Consider the following 14658-nt stretch of genomic DNA (forward strand, 5'->3'; position numbering starts at 1 on the left):
CCAACTATACCAGCAGATCTAGAGGGTCTTATTCCTCATTAACCAAATCTTATGTTTCTCCATATTCACAACCGCTCCAGACGCGTGGCAAAACTGCTTAGTTTTCTTGAATACTACTTTTGTCAGCATAAAAATAGGCTACGTCGTCATTTTAGCATTAACACATTTAAGCATAAACAATGTTAAAACACCACCATTAGTTAAAACATGCTGACCATGCAAATACTATAGGTAGCGGGAGAACTGCCCCTATGGGAATTAGTAGGGTGGTTGTACTGCACAAGATATGTAACCAAGCTACTATCCCTCGATATTGGTAACCTGTTTGCGTACTCTTGCAGTTCTTAATGCATCTGATGACATCAGCTTTATGGGGCGTTCATTCTTAACTCGATAAAACTATCAAGATGCCTTTCTTACGTGGAGGAATTACATTGATGGAATTGAACTGCCCGCCATTCCCTGAGTCCGAATGCGCTAAGTTTTTTCATTCCGAGGAATTGAAAGGAACGGAATTGCGGCAAGTTCTAATTCCCCGCAATGGAATTGAAATGGAATGGAGGCGCCCATTCCGCCACACTGCTTCCCACCCACTGCAAAGTGCTCAGCCATAATTCTTTATCATCATCAGTCAAAGCGCAAAGTGCACATAATTCCTTACATATGTGTAGCGTGTACCACGAGACTCCGAAGAATGACGAAAAATGGCATAGTGGGAACTTCTCTACGTCAGAAGAATTGGGATGATTTATGGCGTAGTGGGTACCTTGCATGTGTACTTGTATTATTGCCCCAAGAGACTCTCCAGCGGGCTCTACAAAGTCCGCTCTTCCAGCTTTCGCTGTGACTGTGCTGCGTGTTCCGCGCAGGCCTGGCGATCTCTTTATCAGAACAGCGGTCTCGCACATCAGAGAGTACACTGAATGACGTGCTGCTTCTGAAATCGTGCTCACCCCCTTGACACAAAGCATTAAGCCCACTGAAAAATTCGTATTTGTGTTTTGAGAAAATAAATACTATGACTTTGAAATTAATACTGGTTTGTGCTAGTTGGTAGAAATTCGTGGTACAGTTACTTCCGCTCCTCTGAAGAACGTATTTTACCCTTGTACCACTTTCCTAAGAGCAGGGCAAGTAACTACATCACAAATCCAATGTTCGTAATGATTACCTTAACTTCAAAATCTTCCATAAAAAATACCGTTACGAACCGTTACGGAACATTCTTTTTTTCGTTCCGGAACAGAAACGGAACGAAACTTTTTGCGGTGGAACGAAACTAAAACCGAAACGAAAAACATTTCGTTCCGACACCCTGGTTTTATAACATAATTTTATTGTACACTATCGCATTGTTTACGCTTGAGTTTATTTTGCCTGTTTTCTACACATAATACATATATTTTATAACATAATTTTATTGTACACTATCGTATTGTTTACGCTTGAGTTCATTTTGCCTGTTTTTCAGTGAAATCTGTGCTGAATCGCATGTTCTTATATTTATTGTATAATGTAACATGAACATTTATTGTACTCCCCCGCTCCCTCAACTTGCGCGATGCCTCTATGGGCCATTAAGGTACTCTCAGAGAAATAATATAATAGGGAGTTTTAGCTTGTACGTATACTTCTTTACGTTACCGTGTTACCGGATGCCGGATGGAATCTGCGCATGCGCGAACCTTTACGGAACGTAAACTTTTGCGGAACGTAAACTACTCGCCGGATAGGCTTTACGTTCACGGCCCTATCTCGCTAATCCACCTTCGTTTGTGGCTACTCGCGATATCCGCTTTGCGGAGACTCCAACCGCCGAGTCAAAATAAGCCGAAGTGCGAGCGCCACTTACGATCACCTTATTTCAGCCGGATTACCGAGGCTAGAGCGACCTAGAATACCGAATCCGCAAACGTGAGAGGCCTAAAAACGCTGACAGGCTGGATAGGTGGCGACATCTAGCGGGGCCATGGTGTACCAGGCAAGCACAAAATTGTTATTGCAGAAACATCGGGCGTTCTACTTCCAATGTAAATGCTTGTAGCGGCATAATTACGAATGAGTTGCCTTTTTAATCATTTTGCCCCCTCAAGAACACTAAGCGAAAACAAACGTGTTCATGATTGTGGTTGCACGAAGCGTCACAAGATGTCGACACGATCGTCCGGTAACCCGGTATTGCTAGTATCATAGAGTTAATATACTGACTCTAGAGGAAAAGCTCCCCATAGGGCCCATCCATTGAAACCTATAACCGCATGGGTTCCGCCATGATGGAACAAAACGATCGTTGCCAGCGTTGCCAGACCCTGAGACGTTCGCTATATTTGACGGTAGTAATCAGTTTTAATCTACCAACATAAGCCAGCTACGCGCTGTTCAGAGAACATCAGCTGTGTTTTGATGCGTGAAGCCGTGTGTTAGTGTACGGTTGTCTGTGCAGCTGGTCCGGTTGATAACAGCTAAAATTTCCACCTGTTTGTTGCATGGTTTTTACTAGGCACTCCCTACCAAAGTTTCTCCGTTCGCTGGCACAAAGGTCACTCGACAGACTCGCAGCTCGAAGCAAAGTCCGTAGGCCGTGGTCGCGCGCTGATTCGACTTGTAATGGCGAGACACCTGTATCCACGTTCTTTTTCAGCTCATTGCTGCCGTACTTCAGCGCAGAGAGCCGCAAAGCAGAAAAATGTCGATTGCAGCATGCAGCGGCGAATGTGAGTGAGACATCTCCCGAAAGCTTCAATCGAAACTAAAGTTACACGGCCCACGAAGCTTTATCGCCGTTAAAAAGTATAAATAAAATCGGTTGCGACTAGTTCGTACATAACTTTCCAGGGTTTGTCTCATCTCTTCTTTGCCGTCCGTCCTGGTTTGCACTGATGCACTGAAGTTTCCAGCTCGAAAAAAAAAAGGGCTGTCACATGAAGTCGAGTGGTATGCGGCGACAGAAAACACACACAACGGGACACTATGACAACTACGAGATACAGGTAGCGAACGAAGTTTCAGGGGCTTTAACACGACGCGCAAACCGGCGCAATCGGCCGCAAGCACACACTCGCGTACTCGCGAGTGTTGATATGGTGGTGCCATCTAGTAAAGCAGCCTGCAAACGCTCCTTTCCGCGCGCAGTAAATTGCATAAATAGCCGTCGTATTCTTTCGTAGAAGTATTCAAAATAAACACAAAACAATATCCGCAAGTTTTTAATTGTGCAGATGCTTCTTTAGGATTGATATGTGATGGCAAGAATGACAACGTTCCAAGATGTCAGCGTTCTTGTGGTTATAGGTCTCGCGGCCCAGCTTTTCCTCTAGAGTCAGTATATTAACTCTATGGCTAGTATTGCTACACCCCTTCGCTTATACTGGGATACTGCACACGCTAAAAACCTCTCTTATGATTTTTCCGCAGCGTAATTCAATATTATCTCAATTAAATGTAGTTTAAATGCAGTTTAAATGCAGTTATCATCATCATTTAGTCGTTTGCGCAAACGTAAAGGTTTACGTACGTACGTAAAGGTTTACGTTTGGGCAGCTAAAAAACTTTACTAAAACTCGAGTTCCGGTAAAACGGTAAACGTAATCCGGTAACGGTAACGTAAAGAAGTATACGTTACAAGCTAAAACTCCCTAATAACACTTAAAACGTAGACAAATGCTTACCTTGAAGAACGGACGGAGGTATAAGTGAAGATAGTAGCAGTAGCAGTGGCGACGGCCAATTGATCAGCACGACGAGATTATTCATCACGTATTTTACAAGACAACCAGCTGAAGTAAGTGCTCAATCCTTCAAGAGTGCCAATGGTGCCTTGCAGTGCAAGCGACAGAGACGCGAGCGGTGCACCTTGTACCCCGAGCGAATCCGACATGCGCGGACGCGTCCACCGCGCCGCGCCCCCGCATACCCCCGCTTCTCGCATTTCGTTTCTCGCGCTTCTTTCGAGAGGCTGGCGACGCCTCGTGTGAAAAACGGACACTCCAGTTACAGGCGTTGATAGCGGGCGGGACAAGAGAACGTTAGAGAATTCTGAATCGTTTCAGCTATTTCTAACTACATAAGTGATACACAGTTACTACATCAGGAAGGTCCCAAAATATATTGCACAGAGACTCTTTCACCGCACTGCAACAAACTAAGCTAATACATAATCAGCAGCATAAAAAGTAATTCAGGAGATAATTAAATGCTAATGATATCAACCCAGATGATATCTGGCACTTGAAAGCGTAAATACTATTCTTGTACGTTAGTGAAGCCAGTGAAGGCATATGGGAGATTACTCGTAGTTTTTAACTGTCGTGTAGTCATTGTGCACACATGGAAAGTATATACGTCAAAGTATATACGAAAAACAATTTGCCATCAGTAGGGACCGCGCCTACAAAAGACTCGCCGCTGTGGCTACAAGTGGCACTGGCTAACACCTCCACGGTTACACGCTCAGAAATAGCCATTAAAAAGGACGGGGGAACGACCGCCGTTGTACATCAATTGGTAGAGCATCGGAAGCGCTATCCGAAGGTTCATTCATTCATTCATTCATTCATTCATTCATTCATTCATTCATTCATTCATTCATTCATTCATTCATTCATTCATTCTCTTTATTTTCCAGAATAAAACGAAAACATTACATTCTGGATGTCTCCTGGGCTAAAAGCTGTAATGAAACAGCTTGACTAGGGCCCAGAAGACCAATTACATGGCAACAAGTGACAGGTGAAAATATTTGCAACCAAATGTACACGATATATCACACATGGTACAAAAAAAATACTTACAAAAACAAAGCATATAACAATACCCGTGCAAGCGTAACAGGGAATGATTTTTGAATAAACACATTTCTAACAACAAACAACACTAACAGGTTCTAAGTTCGGTCCCTACTGGCGGCAAGTTGTTTATTCGTACACTTTATTTCCTTTCAATTTATGTCCTAATTACCAGACTACACTTAAAAACTACAATGTTTCGCTATTCCGCCTTGGCTTTATTTTCTGACGGCATCATTAAGATGCGTCTAACAAAGAAACGAACCCTTGATCCATTCCCCTTCTTTCATTCTAGTAGATGACCAGTCTTATCGTGTATATTGCCGTATACAGTTACACATGACGAAGGCCAGAGCAGTTGTAATATCGTTGTTTTAATTCTCGCAATGATACACAAGAAAAAAGAGACAGAAGCAAAAGGCGTTTTATACGCCTGACGAAGACCTCTGCACCTGTGGTTCGCAACAGATACACATTTCTTACACGCACAAAAAAAAAGAAAATTTGACACGTCACACAACATGTGCGATAACAAAGTAATATTTCTCACTTAGCAAGAGCAACAAATGACACACTTTCCATACTGCAGATACACGTCTTAAAAAAAAAAGAAAAAAGAAACATTTTACGCAATATATGACAAGAGCGATAACAAAGTAGTATTTCTCTTTTACAAGAGCAACAAATCAGACACTTTTCACACAGTGGAAAATTTGTTTCATACAATTTCTCAACAAGTTCTGTGCAATATAGTTTAGTGGCGATAAGTTTTTCCCTTTCAAAGAAAAATTTCTTTAGCTTGTTTTTCGAAAGCCTGTGGACTAACGCCAAACTCTAAGCTATTTTACACTTCATTAACTAATCGCACTGATTGGTATTGCCTCGTTTATTTTCGATAATATGTCCGCGTTCTTGTTGAACGTTGCAAATTTCTTCTTGCATGATAACGCTGATAATTTTCTTTGCGCTTATAAAACTTATTTTTGCATACCTCTTGTAGTAGCTTCAAAATAATGCATTTGGCTTGACCTCAACTTCATGTCTTTAAAAGAGCACTGAAGTGCGTAAAAAGTCGACGCTACCGTGTCGTGTAGTTAGTCAAGGCCAGAGTCATGCCTTAGAGGCTATAGCACGAGGATCGTGCATAGACAACTGCCCCAAAGGAACGCCCTCGCGTCACACGTGTCCGACGTTTGGCGCCTGAAGCCAGCTTCAGCGTCAAAACAGCTTGTCGCACTCCTTACATTTGCAGTGTTCTTCCTCGTATGCATCACTGTTGATTTTTTTTCCAGTTCGCGTAGGTGTCGACACGGCATTTCGCCACCGTATATGCAGGTTGTGCAGCCCTCACATACGGTGGCGAAACGCCTTATCAAAATGCCTGCACAGGCATTTGATGAGAGGCGTTTTCAGCGTTCGTATAGTCTTAAAACACATTATCAGTGCTGTAGGTGCGCTCGCGAAATTCCACCTTTTCCATTTTCCTGTGCTGCTGCTGCCCTCCGCCATTTTGGTAGGGAGGCAGAGTTTTGCGTGGTGAACCGGGATCGCCGAAACGAAAGCCTCCGAGATCGAGAGGCGTGCGGAGACCGTACCAAAGTGTTTCACGCCTTTCCCACTAGGGGAAGGGCACATGCGCCGTGGCAGTGTGAAAAAAAGGCGGGTTGGCTATGTGATACACGTCGCAGGAACGAAGCAGTCTCGCATTTTTCCGGTGTTTATTGCGTTGTTGGAGCTCCGTGTCAGAGATGGAATGCGGAGAGCTGAAAATGAAGCATGTACAAGAGACCATTCGTGCCTTAAGGAAAACTTGTGTCTGTTGCAGTCGTTGGAGAGAGCACTATAGCATAACATCGCGCACGCAGTGCGCGCTGGGAACAATGTGGCTGAGCCAAAGTCTGGTCAAAAGAGTACAGCTCAGCGAGAATGTGTATCGACAGCTCACTGATACGAGTGCACTGACACATATTGTCAGATTTCTTCTCTATCATACATATGCTTATTTATTTATTTATTTATTTATTTATTTATTTATTTATTTATTTATTTAATAGACAGGTGTCCGAAATAGGGTTTGAAGAATGGAGCACTGGACTTTTGCGATATCACGTGGTACAACGCGATCGGTGAGTACAATAGAAGTTACAGAAATGCTTTTCTACAGCATGAACCTTTCTCCAATTCATTGGTACGTAATAGCACAATGTTTGCCGGAGGTCAATTCGGCGGGCTTTCATGGCGTTGCAAAGTTAACCTAAAATGCCCTTCGAGGTACAGCAATGACCCTGGAGGTCAGGTCAGGTCAAACTTCAGGTGACGGCGGCCTTATAGTTTAACACGAGCGAGAAGTGGGCAAGTCGAACTGCGCGCGCTCGTCGGCATGATAAGTAAGCGTATAAAAACGAGCGCCGCAGCTTTTCACAAATTGGAACGGAACCGTTGCCGAGATATATCGACGCCCATGTGTCACTCATATCTCGCGACACAACGCCGGGAAATACGACGAATGAGGAACAACACAGTTCAGCAGGAGCCTGTAGAATGGTGGTTGTGAGCCCCAGCGAGGCACATCGAGGTCTGCGCTGAAAGTTGGTATAACTATTGTCACGTGGCACGACCTGCCTTCAACACCACAAAGGTTACGCGATTGACTGGAAGCGTGGGTGTTTCCGGAAACTTGAGGTTTCTTGCGCCAAGTCCCAGCCAGGTGCTTGTCAAAAGCATTTTAATATTTATGATAAAAGAAGCTATAGGTGTGCAAACAAGGTCACAAGATAAAAGACCAAGATCAATCCGTACCAATTAGTTGAACTTTCGGTCGTCCTAAGTATTTATTAATATAATTTTTCCTCGCTTCCCTTTTCTGATACTGTCAATTAAAAAAAAGACATATCTTACCTCGAACGCTCCCGTTCCACTGATACAATCACCATAGTGGTGAATAAGGCTTCCAAAACGAAAGCTTAACTATATACTTGAACGCCAGGACGAAGTGCTCATGTGCATTTCTGATTACGCGCTCGAATTGAACACGAAGAAGTGACACTTCGCACAACGATTAAACTTCTCGTATATTATAAAAAACGACTTAGAGCCCAATCCAGGAAGAAATTCTATAGTTCAACTTTACACGGCAACTTCGTAAGAGCATCCTGGATCTCGCCTCGTACTTCCGTCGTTTCGCCCGGAACGTTTGCACCATTGCCGCGCGCCTTCACAAACATGTTGATAGCGCTGTCACCACGGGTAGCGGAGAATATATTTTTAGCGCGACTACGGACGCCTGCTTGGAAGACGCTGAACGTAAAACAAAATGACAATCCCAGAGGTTGTTAAAGGAAACACCATAACCATTTCGTGGCTTGCGCAGAAGGTGCAGTCATATGTATTGTACCACTGACACATGACGGAAAAAACACCGGCCGGATGGGCCGACGTGTAAATGATCACCGAAGAGAACACAAACAAAACGTTACACGTTACAGAGATGGGCACCTGTCCACTCAGTCCAATGGATGTGGTTGTTCGCCGTTGTCTTCAAGCTCCTCGTCAGGGGGGCGAAGGTTCATCTCAGCGCCTTCCTCTCCCTACTAAGTCACAGTATGGGGCAGACTTGGTGCCCCCCCTCCCCCTCCGTGCGAACGCGTATGATCACATACCACAAAGAACTTGTCGACACAAAAGCCATGATCAGCGAAGAGGCGAAGTGCGTCAGCGAACTTTCGATGGTGCTGCTTTAACTGGAGAGCAAGACGGGACGTGTCACGTTGCCGTTGATGACGTGTCAACTATTCAATGAGCTGGTTGTTAGAGCGCTTTGTTGTTTTGTGTGCCTTGATTCATGCCTGTCTTCAAAAACTCAACACTATACGACAACTACAAACACCCAAGAAGCAGCCCTCTTGATACGAAACGGGTGACGGTAGCCCCGTCTTCGTTAGATAGACTTGCGGGCTCTCGCTGTTGGGAAAAATCAAGGGTGCAAGCATTCTACGCTCACCGTGAAGGGTGAGAGGGACCGTGGTCTGGAAGCGGCCGGCCGCGCTGTCCGCGACGCAGCTGTAGTTGCCGGCGTCTTCGACGAGCACGTTACTGATGGCCAGAGTGAGGCTGTTCTGCGAAGCCTTGATGACGACGACTCGCCGGTCGTCGGACGTGGTCACCGTGCGGCCGTCCCTGAGCCAAGCCAGCTCGGCCGTCTGAGCCGACGAGGTCTTTCTCAGGATGCACGTCGCGACGGCTTCGTCACCAGGTCTCAGAAATGTCGAGAAACCAAAGCTTTCTGGCTTTGGCGCATCTGCACGCGGAGTGATATCAAGCCGTACTAATCATTTTCTGCTAATAATACTATTATTGTTACAATCGCTGGGGTTTTATGCACATGCATTTTTTGTATCCTGTCATTTGCGATGTCTACTTCTGTTGCCTTAAATGTATTTCACAACATTTCAGACGTAACAATATGCACATTGTTAGTTTAACTTGAATTTCTGCGTGAAGTGTCCTGCCTCTTCATTTGTTAAATCTATTCATCATTTTATTACCATAAGATGGCAGCATGAAATTGTTTAAATCTCATTACTTTTACTGCGAAAGATTGCATGAAATTGGTGTGTGTCTTTCATGATTTATTTATATTGATGCAGTTGAATTGCGCTATTTTCGAATGTTTTTTTTTTTTTTTTTTGCTGGCCTCACTGCTGTCCCGTTATTTTCACAAACCGGCATGCAGGCTAACAAACTGGCAATCTGGCTCGCGCAAGAATTCTAGATTGAAAAATCGCATGCACTACGCAGAACGAAGTTTTCCACAACGTCCATGCAGGTCCTTTGCTACTTGAGTAGTTTCAGTCTTCGGGAGTTTCTCCAAATATAGCTTATCAGCCTCCTCATCATGCCCGCGGCATCCCCGCTGTTTATTCCCGCTAAGAGAAGAGAAGAAATAATAGAGAAGGAAAGGCAGGGAGGTTAACCAGTATGGGACAACCGGTTTGCTACCCTACACATGGGGACAGGGTGGGGGAGATTAAAAGATGGAGAGGAAAGAGAGAAAGATAGAAAGATTTAGCACATCACACTGCACACACAGGATCAGTCGGTCACTCTTGCGTGGTACGCGACATTTCTGTCACAGCCGCTTGTCCAAGTTCGTCTCTCTTAAAAACCTCAGCAGTGCCTTCGTCGCCTTCAGCTGTGATGTCTTCTGTTGACGGCATGCAAGAACTGTTTCAACAGACATTTGTCCACTGTCTAGGCGCACTAGAACGGACGCTAAAATTCCCGCTAAAATTTTTGCAACCTTTGTAACCTGTTTTAAACCACTTTTTTTTTTTCAATTTCAAAACCACATTTTAAACAAAAATCTAGTTGCGAATTGTCTTTCAATATTTATTCTGTTTTTTGTGCTACCTTTAGACTTTTGAGCCTCTCGCGAACCATCTATTTCTTCGTTATAGCCGACATCGCGCCGACACTCGCGTTTTCGGTTTCGTTATAAAAATAAAACACATGCCACTAAAATCAAGCGTTACCAGCCAAAGTTCGTATTTAGTTCCCTATAACTGACAATTCGCCATGTCAGTGTTCGTTATAGCGAGGTTCCATTGTACTGCCGGTTCCTGACGTCAGTCTAGTGAGTGTGCCCATTGGTACAGACGTGTGCATCCACCATTGTATATACCATAGTCATCACCTGACACCTGGAGTAGAAAGCCAGGCGAGAAACCAGGCTAACCTCTCCGGGATTTTCATTAAAGATTATTGTCTCTCTGTCTTGTGGTGGAATTGCACTTGCCTTCTAAACCTGCACCCGTCTGCAGGTGTCCAGAATTTATTTTGCGAAAACGTGCCGGAATGTGAAATCTAGCACATATCGATGTCGGACTTACACGTGAGGAGCTGATTCGCATATCGCAGATATACTTGCGGTAGACGGGGTCACGCTGTGACAAATTATTTTTTAAAGACGATAGCCTTTCTTGGGATACTTAAACGGAGAAATTTTGGTCTGTCTGTCTGTCTTTCTGTTTGTTGGCACGTCACTCGATTCAGCCACTCGGCCAAAGTTGAACAACTTGCCCGAGGGCCAGCCATCTTTGAACGGCTGACTAGGTTCATAGTTGTCTACATTGTCGATCAGAAAGCAAACATTACGCATATCTAAGGCGCAACATCAATAGGTAAGTTTTATGTGGTGTGTTCCTTTAATAGAAAATGCATACATACGTAATTCTAAAGAGCCTAGTTTCTTAAGCTGCGCTGAAAATGCGACTGCGCTGAAACTTGCCTTCCTCCGTGCCCTCTGCACGAGCTCATTGTTGTGTTTCGGTTTCGGTTCTGTATTGCACTGTACGAATGCCATGGGGCGCCGCTCTGGCATTCCTGTTTTACTCAGGCGACGTGTAAATAAAAGAATGTGTGGAGAGTACTCGTTGAGTGCGGACGTTTCTTCTGCTTCAGCGCTTCGCGCCAAACCGCGTGTTCGGGCTTGCTGGCGTCCCCGCCGGTCGCGTTGGTCACCGCCGGTCTTCGCCTGCTGCTGTGCCGGGACTACCAGCCCGCAACACAGCACTCATGTTTCCCGACGTATTGCCAGATGGCGTCCATATATCACGCAGCGCCTCTTCTATCGTCTTTAGACGACATTTGCAGCGAAGCACGCAGATACGCGGCCAATTTTTTTGATGCAACAGGGCGTGCAACATATGCGCATAGGCTAGACCTGCCGGCCCCCACGTGGGAGTAGCCGGGTGGCGCGGGGCAACCTCAGCATCTGCACTGGACTCTAATAAAGTTGTACCCTCTCTCTCATGTCACGTAGTCGTGATATTGAAGAAGATAGCAGTCAGCGTGTTCAAGACGAAACTCTTTATTTGGGCGAACTAGTGCCCGGGAACCGAAAACTCATTGCAAACGCAATACACGCTTTACACCGATAGCGGCGAACAGACTGTCGGCCGTCGGTAATATGATCAGCAGTAAAGCGCGTCTGTCTTTTATACCTGCGGCATCGAAGATTCAAGCGTTATCAGTGGTGGCTGACTTAGTTCCAGAATAAACTCTATCGTTCGCGTGCGGCGCACAGTCTTATCGGGAAATTCTAAAATAATCTCGAAGATTCCTGGACATTCGGCGTGGTTTGCACAAGGCACTGGTTATACGTGTAGCGGACTGGTTACATAAGAATACAAATAGAAGCGCGCGTGGTGATATCAGTTACACCTTCGATTAATCAAGGCAGAAGGATGGAGGCTTGAAGGTATGAATATTCTTGAACACGGAATGTCACTGGAGCCGACGTTTCGGCAAGTGGTCTTGTCTTCTTCAAGACAGTAACTAAGTTCATTCTTTGAAGCGGTTATATGGGGTATCATCAGCCGGAACAGCAATCTGCTATCTTGAACAAGACAAGACCACTTGTAGAAACGTTAGCTCAAGCGACACCCCTATTCAAGAATATTCATACCTTCTACTAATATTACTTGAACGCTCATTTCCCGACGATATCGCGCTCACGCAAAGAAAGAACTTCCCAATTTATTTCGTGACTGTGCTCGATATCCGGCAGCTCATGCAAATGTGTAGAATTTCGTTGCAATGACTCAGATAAGTTTAAGGATATAGGTCAAGAATCTGGTAGTCTGAAGTAAAAAAAAATTGAGTATTCAAGCTGTATAAAATTATCCCTTGTTTTAAAAACATCTACGGTTTTATAAGGGGAAAAGTACCAAGTTGGATAGTATATGGCGAGCGTTATGTTTCGGCCTGGTTGGAGCGGATATAATAATGGAAAATTAAGAAGAAAACTCGGAATGCAAACGTATAACTCATCAAACTATGCTTCACGAAAAATATATTAAGGCCGTAATGTAGTGAATAGATTGCGTTTAACCTAAAGAAATATTTGCGTCCCTGTGATCCATGAGTTGGGGCCCCCATGGAATATAATAATATCTAGGGTTTAACGCCCCAAAACCACGATATGATTATGAGGGACGCCGTAGCGGAGGGCTCCGCTAATTTCGACCACCTGGTCTTCTTTAAGCAGGTGGTCGAAACTTTAACCAGGTGGTACGATACGGGCCTCAAACGTTTTCGCCTCCATCAAAAATGCAGCCGCCGCGGCCGGGATTCGATCACGCGACCTTCGGGTCTTTCGGGTCAGCAGCCGAGCGCCATAACCACTAGACCACAGCGGCGGGGCTCCAAAACATTCAACATGGTGGCTTGTGCGTCACAGACGGAGCAGGCCGTGGAAACGTCACGATATTTGCGTGAGCACGTGACGAGAAGCTCACACCGTGTTGTGACGTCAGGGTACACTATGAACCGAAACTAGCTTTCAACTACGGTAATTAAATTTTCAGGGCTCATTTTCTCGGATCTTGAGGGCTTGTCCTTTCATTTGACGCAAAAATAAAAAAAAACTGAAAGTTTTTGTGTCAGTACCAGAGAGGCTCCGCCCAAGCAACTGAAGCGCGGCAGCCTATCGTCTCCTCGACTAAAGACATAATCCTGCTCATGCACTCAGCAATGTTCTTTAAAGGCGGGGTCAACGGCAATCCGGCTCATGACGTCATTCAGGAGTGTGCGCCCATTGGTGCAGGCTCGTGTGCATCCGCCTCTGAGGAGGAAATGCCGCAGACTTCTAAAGTTGTATCCGAGTATAGGGCTAGTCGACATGATATATATATATATATATATATATATATATATATATATATATATATATATATATATATATATATATATATATATAGCTTTTGTTTACAGCGCTGTTATTTTAACGGACAGTACAAAATAAATGAAACATATACGCTTATTCGTTTCTGTAATATTGTCTTTTCTGTCAAGCGAGGAGCACAATACACAGGACGCCACTGTACGCTAGCACATTTCGAATCTATTTAAGCTATGAAGTAATTAACTTAATGATTAACACTGAATTAATTAAGTTCTGTGGTTTTTTACGCGTGCGAAACCCACGGCATGATTATGAGACACCTCGTAGTGAGGGACCTTCAAGAACTTTCCGCGAAGTGTACCCAAATCTGTAACACGGGCTTATTTGTGTTTCATCCCCATCGAGGTGCGGCTATCGTGGCTGGGAATCGAACACGCGCCCTTCAGGTTAGCAAGGCAACATCGCCTCTAAGGTACCGATAATAATATCTTGGGTTTTACATCTGAATACCACGATGTCATTATGAGGGACGCCTTAGTGGAGGGCTCTGGAAATTTCCACCATCTGGTGATCTGTAACGCACACTGACATCGCACAGTAGACGGGCCTCTAACATTTCGGTTCTACCGAAATGAGACCACCGCGTCGGGGATTGAACCCGCGACCTTCGGCTCAGCAGCCGAGCACCGTAACCACTGATCCACGGTGGCGGACTGGGTACTAAGGCGAGTGAGTTTCTAGGTTCAGCATCCAATTAGAAGCCTAACTCTCGGCACTGTATGGATTAAATGCGGGAAAAAAATCAAAACGTGCTCATAACTTACCGTCAAAATGCTGCGCCAACGTTTTGGTTTCAAGGAACAGGTGTACGGCCCACACTAGCACTGTCAAAGGCTTCATAGCACGTGTACATTTAGGTGTGACGGTGTCTGGGTGAATGTTTTTGCCACGGGATGAGACTGTGACCGCGTTCGCTCACAATGCCGGGGTCTTTCGACAATTGCCGCCGAGCTGCGTGCCGACTCAACTTCCGCCAGCAAAGCGGCGAAAATTACTCGGCTGTAGTTCCGCTCTCTGCAGCGGAGAGAGGTCTGTGACGCGTCCCGTGAATGTGCAGCTATATAACAAACTGTTCTAAGCGCAATAACTTTCAGACGAGAAACGGTAACAGACACAGACGAAAGCTCTCTC

At 45.0% G+C, this 14658-nt stretch overlaps 1 protein-coding gene across 2 annotated transcripts in view; it reads right to left on the reverse strand.

Moving 5' to 3' along the window:
• LOC119372182 (Down syndrome cell adhesion molecule) overlaps positions 1-14400 on the reverse strand; it is a 212355-nt gene extending 197955 nt beyond the window's left edge. The window contains exons 1-2 of one of the 2 annotated variants that reach the window (XM_037642651.2): positions 14292-14400; positions 8785-9081 (exon numbers count right to left, since the gene is read on the reverse strand). In XM_037642651.2, coding sequence (XP_037498579.1) covers positions 8785-9081; positions 14292-14367 — 373 coding nt within the window. In that variant the 5' untranslated portion in view covers positions 14368-14400. The remainder of the gene's footprint in view (positions 1-8784; positions 9082-14291) is intronic. The other variant, XM_037642641.2, reaches the window with a different exon arrangement.
• Positions 14401-14658: the final 258 nt, after the last annotated feature.

The sequence above is a fragment of the Rhipicephalus sanguineus genome, chromosome 10 (genome assembly GCF_013339695.2).
Source record: "Rhipicephalus sanguineus isolate Rsan-2018 chromosome 10, BIME_Rsan_1.4, whole genome shotgun sequence".
Taxonomy (NCBI): Eukaryota; Metazoa; Arthropoda; class Arachnida; order Ixodida; family Ixodidae; genus Rhipicephalus; species Rhipicephalus sanguineus.